The following is a 19,544-nucleotide window of genomic DNA, read 5'->3' on the forward strand; positions in this document are numbered from 1 at the left end:
GGTATTGAAAACAAACAGTCATTAACATAGCCAAAAAATCTCATCAATTGAAACGAACGTTGTTCGCAGAGCAATCTCGAAAACGCGCTACCCGGAGATAGCCGCAAGCGACAGTAAAACCAAGGCACCAAACGAAGAGCCTCGTGAGCAGGATTTCGCTCTGGAAGGATTGTGAAGTTTCGGTCGAGCAATGACTGCATTCGGGGTATCGTTAGATCTATGCGAACGAACGGCCGGCTCCACGGCGGTTGTTACGTTGCCTCGAGCTCACGGTGCTCCAGCCCTCCTCGTCAGCAGCATCGGCTGGCTGAGCAGGAGCCCGCCTCCAGCTACCGTTTTCCTTCTTAGCAGCGGCGTCATTTGGGGCTTCGGCCTTCGCAGCAGGCTTGGTCTCCTCTGATTGATCTTGATCAGCGGCCATGCCACTCTCGTCCTCACCGGCCCGCCGGAGGATCTCGAAGTTCTTCGCACCCTGAGGGGTATCAGCAGTATCTCTGCCGTTAGGATCGGCGGGTGTGCTGGCCTTGTCGCCCTTGGCCTGATCCTTAGCAGCTCGCTGCTTCTCGCTCTTCTCAGCCTTGGCCCTCTCGTCGGCTTCCTTCTTTTGCCGCAAAGCTAGTTGGCGCCGTTCCTCAACTTCCTTCTCTCTGGCAGCGGTATCAATCGGGCGGGCGCCACCGAATGGGCTGGCACCAGTTCCAGTGGTCGCAGCCGGGCTAGACACGGCCTCGGTCACAGTTCGTTTTTGAAGGTTCAGTCTTGGCCTCGTAGGGGCGGCAGGGGATGCAGGAGCGGCAGCGGGGGAAGGAGGGTTGCTAGACTCCTTGGGTTGATCAGGACGCATCTTGGATCTCCAGGCGTTGTCCATTTCAGCTGCAGTAGGTGCCCGTTCTTGGAATTCACGTCGTGGAGGCCTTGAGCCATCCTGGGAACGTCCCTCACCCCAGGCAGGTGAGCTCTTTCTGAAACTGGATCCCTCGTTGGTGCGAGGACGGCCACCTTCTCTCACTGGGCCGGTCGGAGAGAGAGGACCCTTTCGCTCCCAGTTGCCGAAATCGCGGAACTTGCCGTCGGATTCGAAGTTGCGGCGTCCACCAGTACGTTCGCTACCGGCATCGGAGAAGTTGTCCATGTTACGTCCGAAGGAGGAGCGGTCAGGCACACGGCGCGGAGCTTCGGGGGCGGGAAGAGGGCCCTTACGAGTCCAGTCAAATTCCTTGACATCACGTTCCTTAGCTGTAGCACTGTCAGCGAGTGTGTAATGAGCCGAATGTCGAATCACTTACGAGGCTCTGCGATGCTGACCCGGATGGTCCTTCCCTGCAGGGTGGCGCCGGAGAGGTCGAGAGCCTTCTTCAAGCCGTCTACGGTCTCGAATTCGACGTAACCGAAGCCCTTAGGGGCCTTCGTCAACTTGTCTTCCACAATACGAACGTTCGTCACAGCACAGTCAACAAAGAGGTCAGAGATATCAGCCGAAGTCGCATCAAAGGCTAAGTTTCCGACGTGGGCAGTATACGGGGGCTGGGTGGGGAGGGGGAGGGGCTCCCTCACGGCGTAGCCACGGTCTTGGTTCTCATTGTCAGCTGGAATAAAATACCATAAAGGGGAGGGTGTGTACCACCGAAGCCACTGCCAAATCCAGCAGACGGGGGACCACCAGCACGGCGATCGCTGTCGAACCTGGGCTGAGGAGGGGCTATATTGTATTAGACCATGTCTATCCAGGTCGGTAGCAAACATCGTGAGCAAGTAGTGTCAATAACGTACCGGCTAGTGGTCATTTGTATCAGTACGAGGTTATCCAGTCTCGATCATTGAAATAGCATCACTTACCAGGCAAAGGCATGTCATCCATCTCGTCGGCCCAAGAGCCAAAGTCTAATAATTTAGCACTGATCGCCCCGCGGAGATTCATGGGGTTAACTTACTCTCATCAGCTAAGAAGGTGCTGATGGACATCTTCTGGGCTTTCTGTTTAGGCGCTGGAGACATGATCTTTAGTATCCATTGTCGATTCAAGAAATGACAGCACTGTCATATAGCGAGAGCATAAATTATGCCTAAGAGGGGTAAAAACGTACCCATGATTGCGGTTGTTGGATATCCAGAAACGCGCCAAGGGAGGGACTTGTGCGCGTCTCACACGGGAGGGTTGAGAAATAGATAAAATGACTTCCGATAAGGAAGACTGTAAGAATGCGAAAGGTGGCGTCTAGTTTTGAACAAGACGATGTGAAATGGGGGGGTTTTGCAGGAGAGCTCCGCAGTGAAGAACAGAGGGGAAAGTGAGTTAATCCGCGAGGATAATTTTTAGTGATGACGCTAGAAAAGTCAGCCTCAAAAAGTGTTGGTGCGGCTTTTCGGTTTGCGCCTCGACCCAAACCCGCGAAGAGGGCTTTTTCTTGCAACCTCGCTTTGCGGAGAAGTGGTCAAACTACTACTAGGACTCCCCACCTTCATCTTTTCTTTTCCTTTCTTTGATGACTATTTTAATTATTCAGACCAGCGAAGGAGGATTCAAGTTTTGTCAACTTTAAGAGGTTCTAAAATAGTAAAATTCGGAATTCATTTGGATTTAAGCGGTTGATCGCCTCTTTCCTTGCAGGTGGACGCAAATGGCATTGTTCTGGAATCGTACTTAACGATTTCCGTCGTGCAGGATGCATTCCATAATCCTCATGACTACTTAGTATACGAACGGAAGTGGCTGGTGCTATTCGATAAACAATTGACGAACAATTAACCTATTATAGAATTGCATAGCCCCTGGGAATTTTGACTCGGGTAGTCAGGAACCCTAGGTGAATGTGGATTCTATTGTTCTCCAAGCACATCTTCGCCAATTCTATATCCATACCACCCCGTCGAGGTGCTACATAACCAGACCAGACTGGCACTCCTAACCATTGCAATGTATAGAATTGGAAAAGTAAAACCTAGTCCACGTTAAGAACTAAATACTTTGGGGGACAAAATAGCAGTAATAAGAGAATAGGTAACCTGTCATGTGCCCTCGGCCTAGTTAATCCATGCATCGCCTTACATAATCTCATACATCACGTGCACTACCGCCCTTCGCCCATCCAGACAATAAAAGATGCCAATGGCAGCAGTAGTCGTAGATCTGGATTTGAATCTAGCTTTTGGTTTGCGGACTACATAGTACGCAAGATGAGTGGCCAACATAGTCAAAATCCGAATTCAGAACCTAACGCTATTTTTTCTTCCCTGAAGGTGGGAGCTCTAAGCGGTTAGTGTTGGCTTTGCTCATAGAACCTATCTTTTGATTCAATCATTTGGAAGACGCTCTTTTTGGTATAGAATGTACTGTGTTATCCGGCTGCTTACTGGTTTATTATGCAGGCTCTGCAGGTCTTGTCTATGGAGGGATTTCAGGCGTCGTTCGATCTTCTCGTCACCCGGTGATACATTCTATATCTTGTGGTATCCACTGGTTCGCCTGTGGGACCTCTTTTTGGTGTAAGCTCCTTACCCTCCTACTTTCTAGGTGTTGGAAGATTTTCTTGGTGTTGAACCTAATATGCAGGGCTAAGGGGCAATATCTTGAAGCTCCATTACGAAGATAATGCCACCCCGAAACAACGCGCTTATGTCAGCGCCTTGTCGGGGGGAATTGCTGGCGGAGCCGTGACAAGATTAATGGGTATTTAATATTTAGCCCTCTGAAGCTTTACCGCCAAGCGCTGGTAATTTGGATGTCGATGACTGATGTGTTGACAACGATTAGGAGGCCGGCTTATTCCAGGGGTTGTTGTTTTCTCGCTACTAGGCTATCTCGGGCAAGGCTCTTATAATGCGATCGACAATTGGCAAATAGAGCAGGCCAATACTCCATCTAAGCCAATCATCCAGCGGATCGCTAACTCGAAATGGATCCCTCTTAAGTCTCTTTCGGACGATGACTATAGAGGGCTTCTAAGCGAAAAATTGCTGAGTATTGAGGCTGAGATGGCACTCCTTGATGAAAAGATCGAAGAACTTGAAAAATCCAAGCCCCGTGCATCTGAAGCAGGACCACCCAAAACTGGATCGCAGTAATGCAGAGAACCGATCATTATTTTCTCCCCTCCAAAAGATGGTCATCTGTCGAAATGGCCATTCAATTGCATGTCGGATCGAAGCCAAATGAATACCCGCGACTCTTATTGCTTAAAGGGAGTCACCCTTGAAGGCTTTTTACCAAACACGAGCACTAGTATGCTATGAAGTATCGACGGCGTAAATATGTGACCTCCTGTTCTGTGGAGGAGTCGAAACATGCTCAGTTTTACTTGCAGGAGAGGGTTGAGGGGACAATCCAGAAATTACAGTGTGCCCCCTGTGGACATACATACATCGTCTTGTATATTAGATTACGGGAAATGAATGGCCTGTACGATAAACTGTATAGTATTGGGATTTAATTAGAAATCTGACAGGCCCGATCTTCATAAGCGAGTCAAGATGTAGGGAGGTGCACCCATGGACTGTATCTACTAGTTAGATTGGACACGTCGTTATGACCATTACGCAGGTGGTTCTTGATTGGTGTAAGCATTCTTCCTGGAGAAAGCTTTGTTCCGATGAAACGCCTGTAACATGATGGAGAGAGTAGTGACGAAATGCAAGGTACTAGTAGACAAGTTAGTCGTGAACGAGCTACTAATTACCCAGAATGTAAATCATGAAGCAAAGACCCCCCACCAGAGTACCGAGAAATAGGGGCTACGTATGTACTTACTTTACAAAACATCGCAGCTCACGTATATGACATGCGCGGTCGAAAAGGGAAAAATGCAGCGTGGAACCCGTATCCATTTAGTTCGTAGCAGGAATCAGCCGAGACAGCCGACCGTCCAGAACGGAAGCCTACCAGAAGACTCCCCGTTTGGGTCCAAGTGGGCGGCTTTCCGCTTCCAGTTCTGCCCGCGACCAGCTCGACGACTAAACGACTAGTGATTGACTGGCTCGACTTGTCTTTTTGCTTACATGAAAGTTAGATAGATCTATGGTTCGTCGGACCCGAGTCGCCCATCCTGTCCTATACTGCATCATTCTTTTTTCCTTCTACTTTTCCCTCCTCAGTTCAGAAGCATGAGTGACTCGCAGTTCTTACGTACCTCCTGCGTCGCTTCTCCGGCTGGTGTACAGTTCCGGTCTTAACGGAGACCTGGCCCTCGCCGGCTTTGAGCCCTTTGAAGATTGAATGCTTCGGAGGTGCTCCCCCACCGTGAAAGAAAAAATAAAAATCCTTGAATGAACACCGAATTTGACGGCCTTCTCGATCATATCCCGCGGATTTACTAACGGCCTCCCAGTCTTGTATCTCGATGGTTCAATTGTTGCGCTGGACTTGTCCTATTCAACGGATCAGCCCTCCTGACCGCGAGCCACGATGACGCTCTTCAGTCCGACCACGGTCCTTGTCGGGTTCCTTCTCCTCTACCTCTCCTCGTTTCTTATCTTCGCCATCGTTCGGATCGCGACAGGAGTTTCCATACAACGCATTGGCTACTTCTCTCTCCGCCGTATCGCATACGTCCCGAAGCAAGGAGTCCAGATTGAACTTCGTGGCCTCGGACTGTCTTTACACCCACCCTCGTTTGCCCAACCGACATGGCTCAGCCTTCGATTGACCGAGCTGAAGGTGACCGTGGACCCCGCCGCTCTGGCCAAGAGTAAGCGCAACGAAAACCACCCCGATGTATCGGAGCCCACCAGCCCAGGGGATTTTTCCCCGCCAGAGGATGAAGATAGCGCTACCCTGCAAGGGCGGAGCAAGACTTGGAGAACATTGACTAAGCTAAAAGAGCAGGTGAAGCGGCTACATCGCAAAATACACTGGTTGAAATTGGTGGACGTAATCGCGGTCAACACCACCGTCAACTTTCTCGAAGCTGGCCAGATTCAGGTGGGGAGTCTGTCATTGGCAGTGGACACTAGACGCAAGATGGTAGACAGAGGGAAGCTATTTCGCCGCAAAAAGTATGATTCTGGTGAACAACGTCCAGCAGAATGGATAATGACCGTGCAAAATGTCCTCCTTACGGTCGACGGGAGAGAACCAACAGAATTGCTAGACAACATTGGAGTCAATGTACATGGAATGCTACATAAAGATCTCGAAGGGCTTAGGGATGCGTCGATTGCTCTGAAGATCGGGAGGATGCATATTCCTTACGATGATCTGATGACGCTCGTGCAAAGAATCAAGAAGTTCCGCCAAACCTTTTCGGAAGCTTCGAAGAGTGAGGCGGACGATGAAGTGTCTTTTGCAGACTTTGTGGAGGAATTAGACAAGCCTGGAAGCCAGGACGATGCACTTGTTCAAACCGTTGCGGACTCAAAAGAGTTTGCCAGCTCTTTATTGCGGGGAATACATGAAATCCAGATAGCCTTGAGCTTTTTCAGGTTATCGCGAGCTATCCAGCCGCCTTCACCTAAGCAGAGCTCCGTCTATCTGAACATTATATCCCATGAGATAGGCATTGACCTGCATCGGATGGATCAGAATAGTCCCGCCCATCGGATGTATTTCCAGCGGAACGACGTCGCGCATCAAGCCCTCCTCGCTGCTATCTCTCTATCGGTCAGTTTAGACGACAGTTCGGGTGAGACGGATAATATCCTTTATATACCTATGGCCACTACAACTATAAAAACAACTCTCCCATCAAAGACGATCAGCTCGTTCAGTGAATGGAACCCGGAAGAGCGAAATACTAATATTCTCTTTGCGAATCTTGTGGTAACGTCTCCTTCCATCGATTTAGAACCAAGGCATGTTTCTCGGCTTCTGGGATTGGTTCAGGATAGAACATCCTCCCCTCGTGGGAAGAAGAGAAATAATCACCAACTGATATCCCGGTTGCTCCCTAAAGCGAGCATTAAGCTCTCAGTCCATGAACCTGTGCTTCGATTCGTTTTGCCTATCTCAGAAGCTTCCGATGTCTCGACGGAAGATTACAATCTACTCATATGCTCCATATCTTCAATCTCACTCGATATAGAGTCCTCTCATTCATCGGAAGGCGGTGTTCACTATTCCCTATCGTCTATTTACCGAGTGGCGTCCCATCAGCTGTATTACCAGACACCGCTGGGAGTCAAGCATAATCTACTCACAACGGACAATATGGAACTGAAAGTCCTTCTTAGTTCATCCCCACAGGTATGCGTGATCGCTTCCGGATCGTTGAATACTTGTTCTGCCCACATGGTCAATGGGGAGGTCAATCGAGGCATTCAGCAAGTGATCGAACAGTTCCGAGCCCAGGTCAAGCCGAAGAGAAAGGTTTCAATGTCGCTTGAAGAGCGGAAGCCTAGTCTTCTGAGGCGCCTTCCCCCTTGGCTGCTCCGGTTCCAATTTGAAGCCACGGGCTTGAGTCTGGAAATCGCTGGTGTGGATGAAGCGGTCTCAGAACTGTCTCGTGGAGTTTCCCTCCAGCTCCATTCGTGGACCGCAGATTATAGGGCACAAAAAACCGAACAACCCAGTGTGAGTATCGTACGGCGACGGACTCCGAGTCATTCTACGATAGGCGACGAGTCGCCCTTCAGGTTTCCTCCGACATCACCCCCAAGGCAAACACAACGTGGGGCTGCAGACGGAAGGCGACTCGCTTTGCATGTTCGTGGCTTTGAGGGTTTTGTTATAGAATCTGAAGATTATCTGGAGGCGGAGCCTTTCTTTTCGCTCCCTCGGTTCGAGGTGGCTTTAAGTACTTTGAGTGACCGTCTTGGGCCTATCTTCCACATCAATTCTGTGATAAAGGGAGTTTACCTACAGTATTCCCTTTATCGTTATTACTGCGTAGGAGTTGCTGCATCCGTGATCCAGAGCGCTTTCCTCCAACGTTCGCCGGCAACAACACCTCAGACCCCGTCCCCTTGGAACTCTCCTCCTTCGTCGCCCCGCCCATTCTCACAAAGGAATGAGCTTATCACGGCAGATGTGAGAGTTACTGTTGTTCAGGTCAAAACTTTCCTTCCCTCAGATCCGCCCATGATGCTCCAAATTTATGGGCTTGCTGCTGGCTCCCACCGACTCTCCGTTCCATTCGTTCGAGCCCACCTAGTTCGGCTCCATGCTGAGGCACCTAAGCTCAAGGGGGTCTGGGCACGAATTATCGGTATGACTAATGTCAGAGTTGATTTCCGTAATGCCAAATTAAAGCAGGGCGCCAATTTGACTGAAGAGAAGTCGATTGACGTGTGGGCTGATTTTATCCGCTTGGGTGTCCCGCACCACATGGTGATGCATCGCATTTTTGACAACGTGATTAATACATCAAAGGCCATCAAGCAACTTCATCATCGCTTCAAAAACCATACGGCGGAGTTTGACACATCAAGAGACCCGGAGGAACCGAAGAAAGTACCAAGGATATCACTGCGCAGCAAAGCACTGTTATTCGAAATGGAAGATGATGCATTTGAATGGAAACTAGGATGCATATATCGTGCTGGCCTCCTAGAGCAACGCCAGCGCCTGGCAAGAGAAGAGGCATACGATTTGAAGATCCAGAAGATCAAGGAATGTGATCAACGGCGCGCTTCGTCGAGATTGCGTGCAAAATCGAGCCACAGAACCCTTCGCAGCGAGAGGGTCAGTGGGGAGTCGAAAAGAAGCAAAAGTGCCGATGCGAAGCCACGCAGTAGTGATGCAGATGACAGTAAGCGTGGAAGGGGCAGAAAATTCCGCTATGACACTGAAGGTGCAGCTTGTCTTTCGGGTGAATCAAAGATATCAGCAGAAGTGGCCTGGTATCGACTCCAGGAATACAATGCAAGAAGCTGGAAGAAGAAGATCGATGGTGCCTTGAAGTTCCAGGGTACCTCGATTAAGGAAGTACGAAACCTCTTCTCTGGAGCGGATGAGCCACCTGAAGACGTGGAAGAGACAGAGACTGTGCTCTCTATTCCGAACAGGCCTGCTCTTATGGCGGCTTTAATAAGCGACATCAATCTTGTCATAGACAAGCCGTCCTTTCCTTTGGAAGATTATCCAACATTCCTCCATAGGATTGGAAAAGGCATTCCAATGTCTACACAATATGCATTACTCATTCCGATGAGCTTCCAGTTGGACATGGGAGAGGCTCGCGTCAACTTACGGGATTATCCCTTGGACCTGTTGCACATACCAGCTTTACGCCCTGGACAATCACCAAGACTTCCAAGCTGGTCACTTCGTACCAACTTTGTCATTGCGGAAGAGTATCGTGATTATAAATCGGCTAGGCAAGTCCAAGTAGAGCTTGTTCCCCCAATGGAACTTCCAGACGGGTCCAAAAGTCCTTCCTTCGAAATAAGCGTTTGGCGATCGGTAAGCCCTGTCAAGACGTACTCTGATCCGACAATCGAGATCAGCACGAGTCTTCCAACGAGTATCTCTTGGGGTATGTCCTACCAGCCTGTCATCCAGGACATGATGAAGATTATAGAGGGCTTCACCAAACCCGAAATTGATCCTTCCGACAGGGTTGGCTTCTGGGACAAGATTCGACTGAGCTTCCATTCCCGGCTTCGGATTCTCTGGAAAGAAGACGGAGATGTTCACTTGCGTTTGAAAGGCTCCCGTGATCCGTATGTCGTGACCGGCTTTGGAAGTGGATTCGTCATGTGCTGGCGCAAGGATGTCAAATGGGAAGTCCACACCAGTGATGACCCCAAGGAGTTCATGGGTATTACTAGTGGGGAGTATGTGCTAGCGATTCCAGATTACAGCCACGAAGCCCGCTTCATGGCCGAGGCCACGGCTCAGGATTTGGAAAGCACGTCGACGTCAAGCGAGTTGAAGAACGCGGCCCACTTCAAGAAAGTTGTGATGAAACTGTCAGGCGAAGTGAAATGGGTCGTAGGCCTCGTTTTTGAACGCAATGTCGATGAAAACAGGCGGTCCTTCCAATTCATGCCGCACTATGAGGTTGTTCTTCAAAACCCAAAATACGTCGATTCCTCCGAACGTGCGGTCTATGACGCTTATCGTGGGTTCCGGAGTAACCATATTCATCTATCAATCTCTGTGCTTGCCCCAGAGAGTAGGGATTGGTCTGTCGACCACGTTGAATCATCCACTAGCTATAACACGGTTCATCTCACTCCGCGGTTCTTCACTCACTTTTACAATTGGTGGTCTCTTTTCTCTGGGGTAATGTCACTCCCTGTTCGTCAAGGTCCATTGTGGCCCGGCATTACCAAGACCAGCAAGAAGTTCAACCGTCATCTTGCGACTGTGAAGTATCAACTGCTCTTCGCTCCTTTGTTTGTAGCTCACATTTACAAGCATAAGGATCGCGAAGACTATGGCGAGGATGTCGTCACAGCGACAGGAATCAAGGTTCGCCTGGACAGTCTGAAGCTTGATGTGCACCAAAGACGTGAGCAGGTGAAGACGCTGGCAAAGGGACGCCTTAAGCAGACCCAGGCGAGCGCCATGCGGATCAATCAAGCCGAGCTAGATTTGCAAGCTGCGGATTTCAGAGCTGTTTCGGCTAGTATTGAAGGGACAAATTTGGATGATATTGAGCAAAGCAAGAACGATATTATCTCTTCCTTCCAGCAACCTGTGCCCTCCGTCGATCTTTCCCGATTTACGATTCCGGATCACAATCTTGATTGGATCGATATGGATGATTTCGTGGAGTTGGATTGGACCCTTCCTCAAGAGTCGAACCCGCGAACTCAGATTTTGCCTTTAGCATTTACACCACGATTTACTTATTTCCGCCAGACAGATCATGGCGACATAGGTCCAGACGATACAGGCTACAGTTCTTTCGGCAATGAGCCTACTCACGCGTGTGTTATGTCCGAGAGTAATGAACCACGCAGAGTGCAAATGCAGTTGATCAGAGAGCGCCTTGCCCACGTTGAAACCCAGGTTCAGGATTGGGAACGCACAATTGGGGAGCAAGAACTTCGTATGGCCAAGGATGTTAATCAGGATCCTTCATTACGGACGGACCATGAGAACTACGTCAAGCAGGCGCAGTCTCTTGCTCGGCGGCGGGCTTTCCTTGCCTCTGCACTTCAACGTCTCGAGCGGCAACTCGCTCGAGAAGAAATGAGTTCAATGAAAACAAGCCCTGAAACCGTCGCAGCCGATGTTACCAATCGAGTAGGGACAGATGCAGACTCGAACAACGATGGCAAGGATGCGGATATGGACGGGCTTTATTCATCGCCTCACGATGAGTTTGCCACCAATTTCAACAATCGTTTCATAATCCACAATACTCAGCTAAAATGGAACAACTCACTGAGGAACATCATATTGCGTTACAGTCACCAGGTGAGCCAGAGGCGTGGATTTGTATATTACATGTCTCGAAGGGCAGTCAAATTTATCCTCGATATCGTCGACGAACAAAGCAAGAACCAGAGAAGGCATTCCAAGTTGTTCAAAAGCGCGTCGAGACGTCCCTCTGACATTCGAGGCCTAGTGGATAACGAAGAGGACGGAACCGTGGAAGATCGTATTGAGCAACTACTGAACGATGCGAAACGTTTTGTGAACGCAGACGAACAAGAGGACTCTGACCACAAGAAACAGGACAGTTCAAAGTCTGATAACTCTAGTGAGAATATCTCACCGGAGTTCACACCGCAAAACAGCTATCACTTGCGGCTTATCGCCCCTCAGATTCAGCTCCAAAGCGAGAAGAACCAAAAGTCGGTCGTGTTGGTTGCCGCGAAGGGCATGCAGCTGAAGGTCGTGTCAATCATGGACAAGGAACGTGTTTCTGACGATGTCAGCGGTCTGGTACAGCGCCGCTTCTCCCTCGAAATGGATGGTGCTCAATTCTTCGTTGCAACGCAGAAGAATTTGATGAAACATTTACAGTTTTACGCAGGCAACAAATACGGCAATTCTCCAGGCTCGGCATGGCCACCTTGGTTGACTATCGAAGCGATGTTTGATTTTGAATTGAATCCATTCGGTTTCTCGAGAATTGTCCAGAAGACTTCGGCCAGCTTGAGATACGACAAGTACAACAATCTTCGTCTGAAGTATAACGAAGAAGTGGGTAAGGGACAACCTGATCATGAACATGGCCTCAGCAGCGAAGAATCTAGAATAGATCAAATCAGTGTCGAATTCCCCCACCTCCGCGCTATCTGCGACTCGGCTGAATACTACTCCATGTACATCATTGTGCTTGATTTGCTGCTCTACAGCGAGCCTCTGGAGAAAGTTCGGAGTGAACGCCTGGAGAGGATCATGCTCAGTTCTGACTTCAGCGACCTCAGAGGCGCGCCGGAGATGGTGTTTAAACTCCAGTCTCGGATTCGGCATTTGGAAGAGATCAAGGAGCATTTCCAAATTCATGCTAAATATCTGGACAAACAAGGCTGGGAAGATCGCTTGGAGCTTGAAAAGGACCTTGCTCAATGCGAAGACGAGTTGTTCTTTTTGATGAAAGCAATAACAACTTCTCAGCGGAGAATTGATCCTACAATGTCTGGGGCCCATGGCCTCATGCGTTGGAACATATCTGCCCACGAAGTTGTCTGGCACCTTATGAAGGACGAAACCGAACCATTAGTCGAGTTCCAGCTACGAAATGCCGAATACGAACGTACTGACAACAGTGATGGGTCTAACCACAATCTCGTAGCAGTCGAACGACTGTATGGATTGAACCTTCTTCCGGACGCCATCTACCCTCAAATCATTGTGCCGTATCTCGACCAAGCGAAGCCTCTGGACTCACCGGATGATTACATGATCAAGGTCAAGTGGCACATGCTTGAAGCCGTTGCTGGTATCCCTGTTTTGGATAATTTTGAGGTGTCACTTTTCCCGCTTAAGATTCAATTGGAGCGTGAGCTTGGCCAAAAGGTGTTCGAGTACATATTCCCTAATGTCGGAGCGAGTGCGTTCGAAAACGGGGGCTTTTCACCCTTAATGATCAAGAACATGAAACCGTTGGAAGATTCCGACGAAGACGATGAGGCAGAAAGTCCGGTTCCGCCTCGAAGCGCCCACAGCAACACGGATGTTTCTACGGAAGACTTGCAGAAAGGACCGGGCGCTATCGAACTGAGGTTACAACCGACATTCACGTCATCTGACGATACTAGACCCCGATCGGCACGCTCTAACCACCTGAAAGGCCTCGCCATGACGCCCCTCCATAAGGACAGCAACCGGCTTGGTCCCTCCGAACCTTCTCGCCAAACAGCACGTCCGTCAACTAGTGGCGGTTTATCTACTAAGAGATCCGCCGACAGTCTACGGTTGCTATCAAGACAAGGCACTGACAAAACCCTTGCACATGGCTCCGGCACCAGCGTTGTTGAAGATAAAGGGAAGAAGTTCGGTTTAGCCAAGCTACCTAATAGAAGCAAGTCCAAAGCAGCCACCGACGATTTATCCCAGATGATGTCTCGCGCGTCGAATTACATGACGCTAGCTCATGTGAAGGTGCAGGATGTTGTGCTTTGCTTGAGCTACAAAGGCAAAGGAGATCATAACCTGGAGGATATTCACGACTTCGTCTTCCGTCTGCCGATTCTGGAGTATCGGAACAAAACATGGTCCAACCTGGACTTGGCTTTGCGACTGAAGAAAGACGTCATCAAAGCTCTTATATCCCACGCACCTGCAATACTTGGGAATAAATTCTCACATCATCGTCCTACGAAACAACAGCAGAAGAAATATCGCGATATAGCGAACTCTGCCCAGCTGCTTCACAACCCTGATAGTGCGGCAGTCACGATATCCGACAAAAGTCAGACGAGCCAAGACTCGAACAGCGAGTACTCAGAGTCACAGTCGCAGAGGTCTGTTCATTCCGGAAGCTCTCGACTCGTTCGTTCGAATTCTTTAGGGTCCAGTATGCTCAGTATTGATCAAAGCGGCCTAATGTCTGATGCTCGATCTGGAAGTGAAGTCGACGTGGATGCTCGTTGGGAGGTTAGTGTTGAATGGTTCTAATAATATCAAGTGTGTCGCTAACCTGAGTGCAGCAATCTCGTAGGATTGTGAATCCTCCATCCCGGCCTATGACTTCAGGCACCGCAATTGCCCGTTCCGAAACTAAGCGCTGGGACGGGGCTGATGAGGGGTGAGCTATATTCGTATTGGACTGTAGAGTACTTTTGCTAACTGCGAATTAGTCACAAAATGACGATCCGTAACTTTGGCCGCAAATTGATGCCGTCCCGAAAGTAACTGTCCAACAGAAAGGACGTGCATATGGCTTTACAACCATGTCAGATCGGTGAAATAAGCTGAGCTTTCCTGACCATTTATCCTTTTTATCCTACATTTTCTATATCACACTCTCGTGACCTGCCATTTTCTGCTACATGATACCCCAAATGCTATGGGTCGTATATAGGCGTCATCTGTTTCACTGGCTTCATATTATAAAACTTGTTTTGATTTGCTGTGTCAATCTTACCCTGCTTGGCTACTTGTGACATTTCTTGTGACATTCTTGTCATTCTTGTTATGAGGCTATCTCGAGCAATGACCTCGAGCCTCCTTTGCTTTTGCTGTGTATACCTTTCCCTTCTTTATTTTATCTATTATTACCATTCCATGGGAGCAGGGGCGCATTGGAAGGCCTTTACCAGTTTAGCGGGAAGCGACTGGAGACAAGACATATACATGCATAGGGTATATATCTGGGCTGATGTAAAGATAGACGGTATATTGGAAGGGATATTAGCATTGTCTTGTATATTGGAATTTATTCAACAGTTCATTCGCTACTTCACTTATCATCTCTTCAAACCTGTATTTTGCACCGGAAATAAGTAGCAATATATCCTCCATCAAGCCAGTCTTAAGAACGAAAAACATAACTCGTTTAGAACCCAACCACAAGCCCATCATCATTTAGAAAACAAACCAAATATATCAAACCCTATTCCCCCTGACCAACAGCACCTATAGCCTTCTCACAAATCCGCTTAATCTGTCCCCACCTACTAAGTAACATCTCCAACCTCCCCATCTCCCACTTCTCCCCAACACTACTTCGTCTTCTAGACCCACCCAACTTCTCCAACATAGACCCAATAATCTCCATCGTCCTCTCACACTCCCCAAGATAAACCCCAATCCAACTTCGAATCACCTCCGCCGACTTTCCCGCATCAAAGGCTCGTTTCGACCGGCCCTCGATATAGATGCGGAAGTCCCGCTTCGACATGTATTTGAGACAGGCGGCTGTTTCGGTGCTGGCGTTTACGCCGGTTTCTGTGACTTCGAAGTTGCTTCGGGAGTTTTAGTTAGTATAGACGGGATGGCGGGGTTGGGGAACGATGAGGGAGTGGGATTTGACGTACCCGAAACAGTCTTGGTGGACTAGTTCTTTTTTGTCGGTTATTGTTAGGTCTTGGAAGATTATGTCGTCTAGGTATATTGAGTCGGATTCGTTTTTGTCGAGGAAGAAGCCGTCTATGGATTTCTCTTTTGGTTAGAGGGATATAAGGGTGGGTTAGGGGTAAGTCTGGTAGGGGAAACTGACATTCGACGAAGAGGAAGTCGTTTGAGTGGGCGCCGTAGCTCATGTAGACTTCCGAGCCTTTTTCTAGGGGGATGGTTAGTTTCTTGAGGGTCTGCTTCTACCGTTGGTTAGATAGATGGGATAGGGGTTGGTATTTACCGTATCGTTTGGTAGCTCGGAATGTGTAGTCGATATGGTCGAACCTGACTTCACATGCCTTTTCTCTGTTAGGTAGGGAACTTAAGAATTAAGTGAAAGGATGAGTGGGCTAACCGCGTTATCCTCATGATTGAAATAGTCCGCATAGGGGACCATCGCGATGGCGTCGTTCCAGTCCTCGGGTTCGTTCTTTCCGGGGGAGATATAGTAGAAGCTTCTTGAGTTGATGATGAGCCAGTAATATGCGAATGTCTTCCACTCTGTTTTAGGGAACACGGAGAGAACCTGTTCCCAAGCGTGTGTGAGTCGCTTTTCCTCTTGCCCGAGCATGTTCTGATACCTGGTGTCGTAGTCCACGCCTACGGGTACTTTTTCGAAAGAATTCCATAGCCCAGATACAGAAGGGGGGAGAAGACTTGGTGTTGAGGAATTGTCCTCGTCTTTAAAGGCAGAATTGGATCGTCGGAGATGACTTGGCCATAGTATAGGCGTGCTATCTTCGAGCTCCTGCCAATTTGGCCAGACGTTGCGCCATGCGTCTATCCCTTTGAGGGTTTTGGTGTCCCCGTGCGTGAGATATGCGGCTAGAATGCCATGGATGGATGTTCCCTCTGGGAAGAGATCCACGAATGAAGATGGGATGGAGTCAATGGATAGCATCGCCGTTTGTGGAACTGTGAGCATAATCTCTCCCTCCTTTCTCGTGATGGCTTGTTAATCATTGTAGTGAGGTAGTACGATTGTTATTGTTGACGTACTCACTTCTATGGTCTTCGTTGCGATCATTCCTAACCGGCGGCCGGGGAATCGAGCTGGTGCTATGCCGTTGATCTCGATTCCTTTCGAGATAGCCCAGTTTGTGAAGGCGACATGCTCTTTCCCTGGCGATTCGTCCATCTCTGCTGCTGATTCCCCTACAGCTTGAGAATGTTGATATGTCTAGGTTGACTCGTCGTGAATGTATGCTGACAGTAACTGCCTCGATCCCGGCCAATCACAGTGTCCAATTTACCGGAAAGTGATTACATAAGCCGGCGGAAGTTCCGTGATTTCTCATCAAAAATCTCGAAGTTCGCGGAGAAGCAAGTTTCACGGCAGAGGAACTCGTCCGGTGACAAGTCGTTGCGATGGCTTCTGAACCAGTCGCATCGGGGCCCAGTGAGGCCAACTTGGAGAATCCCGCAATGGCAACCCCAGACTCTAAGATCGACCATGCCGCTTCTATCCGATACTGGAACAGCGTCGCTGCCAACTCCAACACCATGCTGGGCATGTTGGGGAGTTACCCTTGGTATACACGCATCGATCTACGCGGTTCGAAGAGCTTTCTTTCTAAGGTCCGACGATTGGTACCCGGTTGCACCACTGAAGGGAAATTGAAGCTGGGAGCTGATTGCGGTGCGGGAGTGGGGCGCGTAACGGAGGGGTTCCTCAAGGATGTATGCGAAACAGTGGACGCAGTCGAGCCGGTCGAGAAATTCACTCAGGTTATACGCGACAGTGCTCTGAAGGGCTCTGGTATCGTGGGCGATATTTATACCGTCGGGTTGGAGGGGTGGTACCCGGAGAAGAAATATGACCTGATCTGGACTCAATTCTGCGTGGGACATTTGACGGATGTCCAGTTGGTTGAGTACTTTGTGCGGTGTCGTGAATCATTGACAGAGACGGGAATCGTGGTAGTCAAGGAGAATCAATCGACTGATCCCAATGGAAATGATATGTATGATGACGAGGATAGTAGCGTGACGAGGACGGATGAGAAGTTCAAAGAGATCTTCAAGCAGGCCGGGTTGATTGTTGTCACGTCTGAATTGCAGCTCGGGTTCCCAAAAAATTTCAAGCTGCTCCCTGTGAGGTTCTATGCTCTCCGGCCGAAGAGTTGAACTCAGTTTTCAGCATTGTGATGGGCCTTCAAACCCCAGGAGTTGCATATTGGGGTCTCTGGATATAGCTAACGGGTTTCCAAAGTGCGCGAACCAGTGCGATGCCTGGTATTCTTAGTGCCTTGCTTGGTATCCCTATTTGCTAATGCCAAGCTTATGCGTGTGGGCATCCGCCGCATACTTATGCCCAATGGAACCGTTGAAGACGGCTGATACTCGATATGACTGACTCCCTCATCGTTCATGATACGACGGAGTCAAAAATGGAGTGGTCATCTGAGGATTGACGAGCAGCCCCTATAACAACTAGACACAAACATTAGGCAAAAATATACGATGACCTGAATACATTAGAGCTAGGGTATCTATATACAATACATTGGATACACGTGGGACTTAAAGCATATCTTCGTTAACCTTGCTGTCCACAACTGGAAAGCTGCCGCAGTTTCCGTTGAGGACATATCAGAGTTCATGGCGTGATTGGACCAACCTAATTTTTGAATGAACTGCTGAGTTCATGTAAAGGCGTGCTTGTTACCACTCCGGAGCTTGCAAGCGCGCAAAGAGAAAGGAAAGGTCGAGGCTAATTTGCGCCCTTCTGTGACGCGAAAAAAATGAATCATACGTTTGAATGGCCGTCAGACGGGGTAGACTGCGTAGAGGGCTTTTCCTTATTTTTCTCGCGGCCCCAAGGCCATAAGTTCGGCATATGTTCGTGTATCGACTCGAGCCGAGTCCGATCAGCCGGCGCGCTAATATCATCCGTGTAAGGAATGCCTCCTTGGCCGCGGTTTTCAGCCCATGCTTTCTTCTCGCGACGAAGATCACTTTGGACCCATGGGATGGTGATTAGAGTCCAGACGCCGGCCCAAACGAACGGCAAAGACCATCCAAGCTATGAGAAAAACACCCGTCAGCTTTCTGAATTATACACCATTAACAACGGGATGGGCGATTTACCGTATACGCGACAGGCTTTGGTGTTGTAAAGACAATTGCAGTGATGACAGCAGCAAAAATAATGGAGCCCCCGGCCCAGAAACAGTTCATTTGAAAGAGCATACGGCGGAAGTATGGGCTGGAAAGATACCGGACTCGAAGGGCATACCGGTATGTCTGGCCGCCGCCGCCATCCACTGCCACCACGTCTTCGATCATAACATATAGAGCTGTGGGCATTGTAGAGCCTTTTGGGGTTGAGGATATTCGGAATGGAGCCTTGAAACCGAGCACACGAAGAATATCGAGGGCCAAGTAGACACCACCGAAGTAGAACATGACGCTCGGGAGAACCATGGCTACAAGTCGCACTATAGATGTATAAGTATGGGTGAAAGCAATAAGCGGTAGGGGACGTTACCATAGGGTTCCTCCTGGACCGTTCCTCTGGCTTCTTGTTAGTATACCAAACAGCAGAGATCAGCACAATGAATACTTCCGAAACTTACACGATAAGTTCAACGGCAAGGATCAACCAGACGATGGTGAAATTGATATGAAAGAAATCCAACTGTGATAAAACGTCAGTTCCCGATATATCCTTACCATGGGGGCATCTGGATCAAGCCTACCCATGATTTCCGTGCGTTCAACGGCCGAGTGCGAGAATCTTTTCGGAACAAATTATAGAGCCGGTAGAAGTATTCAAACACAGAGATCCCTCCTAATGCAGCTGTCACAATGGTAAAGACTAATTGCACAGGTTGGTTAGCACGTATGTCATGCCTGTGTATACAGTAAAGACTATGCAAGGGACATACCCAAGTTATGTGACAGGTTCGTGCCATACCATAGACCGAAGTAGAGTGCCACAGGCTGAGCGAGGGTATCAAAAACGAATAATATCCAGAAAAATGCGATTGACTTCTTTCGTGTCCGGAGTGAGTAAGGGAGCGGCGGAGGTTCCAAAGGGTTGGTATTAGCGGTTCCTTCTTCCATCGCTATAGCCCTAGCGATGGTGAGGATATGCGGAGAATAACTGGGGTTCGGCAAGTATTGCTGCGGATAGAGATTAATGGAGGGG

The 19,544-nt window shown here is 49.1% G+C and overlaps 4 protein-coding genes across 4 annotated transcripts; 2 read left to right on the forward strand and 2 right to left on the reverse strand.

Annotated features, from left to right (window-relative positions):
* Positions 1-217: 217 nt before the first annotated feature.
* Positions 218-1,995, reverse strand: AO090102000222 (translation initiation factor 4B; the record flags this gene model as incomplete). The annotated part of the gene is made up of 5 exons (XM_023236924.1): positions 218-1,236; positions 1,287-1,568; positions 1,622-1,699; positions 1,837-1,881; positions 1,932-1,995. 5 exons carry the CDS (start codon positions 1,993-1,995, stop codon positions 218-220), a joined length of 1,488 nt encoding a protein of 495 aa, XP_023091725.1.
* A 3,403-nt stretch (positions 1,996-5,398) lies between these two features.
* Positions 5,399-15,335, forward strand: AO090102000221 (FMP27 family protein; the record flags this gene model as incomplete). The annotated part of the gene is made up of 3 exons (XM_023236925.1): positions 5,399-13,930; positions 13,984-14,081; positions 15,014-15,335. 3 exons carry the CDS (start codon positions 5,399-5,401, stop codon positions 15,333-15,335), a joined length of 8,952 nt encoding a protein of 2,983 aa, XP_023091724.1.
* Positions 15,336-16,816: 1,481 nt separating this feature from the next.
* On the forward strand, positions 16,817-17,518 carry AO090102000220 (N-terminal protein methyltransferase; the record flags this gene model as incomplete). The annotated part of the gene is made up of 1 exon (XM_001822392.3): positions 16,817-17,518. One exon carries the CDS (start codon positions 16,817-16,819, stop codon positions 17,516-17,518), a length of 702 nt encoding a protein of 233 aa, XP_001822444.3.
* A 622-nt stretch (positions 17,519-18,140) lies between these two features.
* Positions 18,141-19,459, reverse strand: AO090102000219 (uncharacterized protein; the record flags this gene model as incomplete). The annotated part of the gene is made up of 6 exons (XM_001822391.3): positions 18,141-18,416; positions 18,482-18,831; positions 18,882-18,907; positions 18,970-19,031; positions 19,093-19,211; positions 19,282-19,459. 6 exons carry the CDS (start codon positions 19,457-19,459, stop codon positions 18,141-18,143), a joined length of 1,011 nt encoding a protein of 336 aa, XP_001822443.1.
* Positions 19,460-19,544: the final 85 nt, after the last annotated feature.

The sequence above is a fragment of the Aspergillus oryzae genome, chromosome 4, assembly GCF_000184455.2.
Source record: "Aspergillus oryzae RIB40 DNA, chromosome 4".
Lineage (NCBI taxonomy): Eukaryota > Fungi > Ascomycota > Eurotiomycetes > Eurotiales > Aspergillaceae > Aspergillus > Aspergillus oryzae.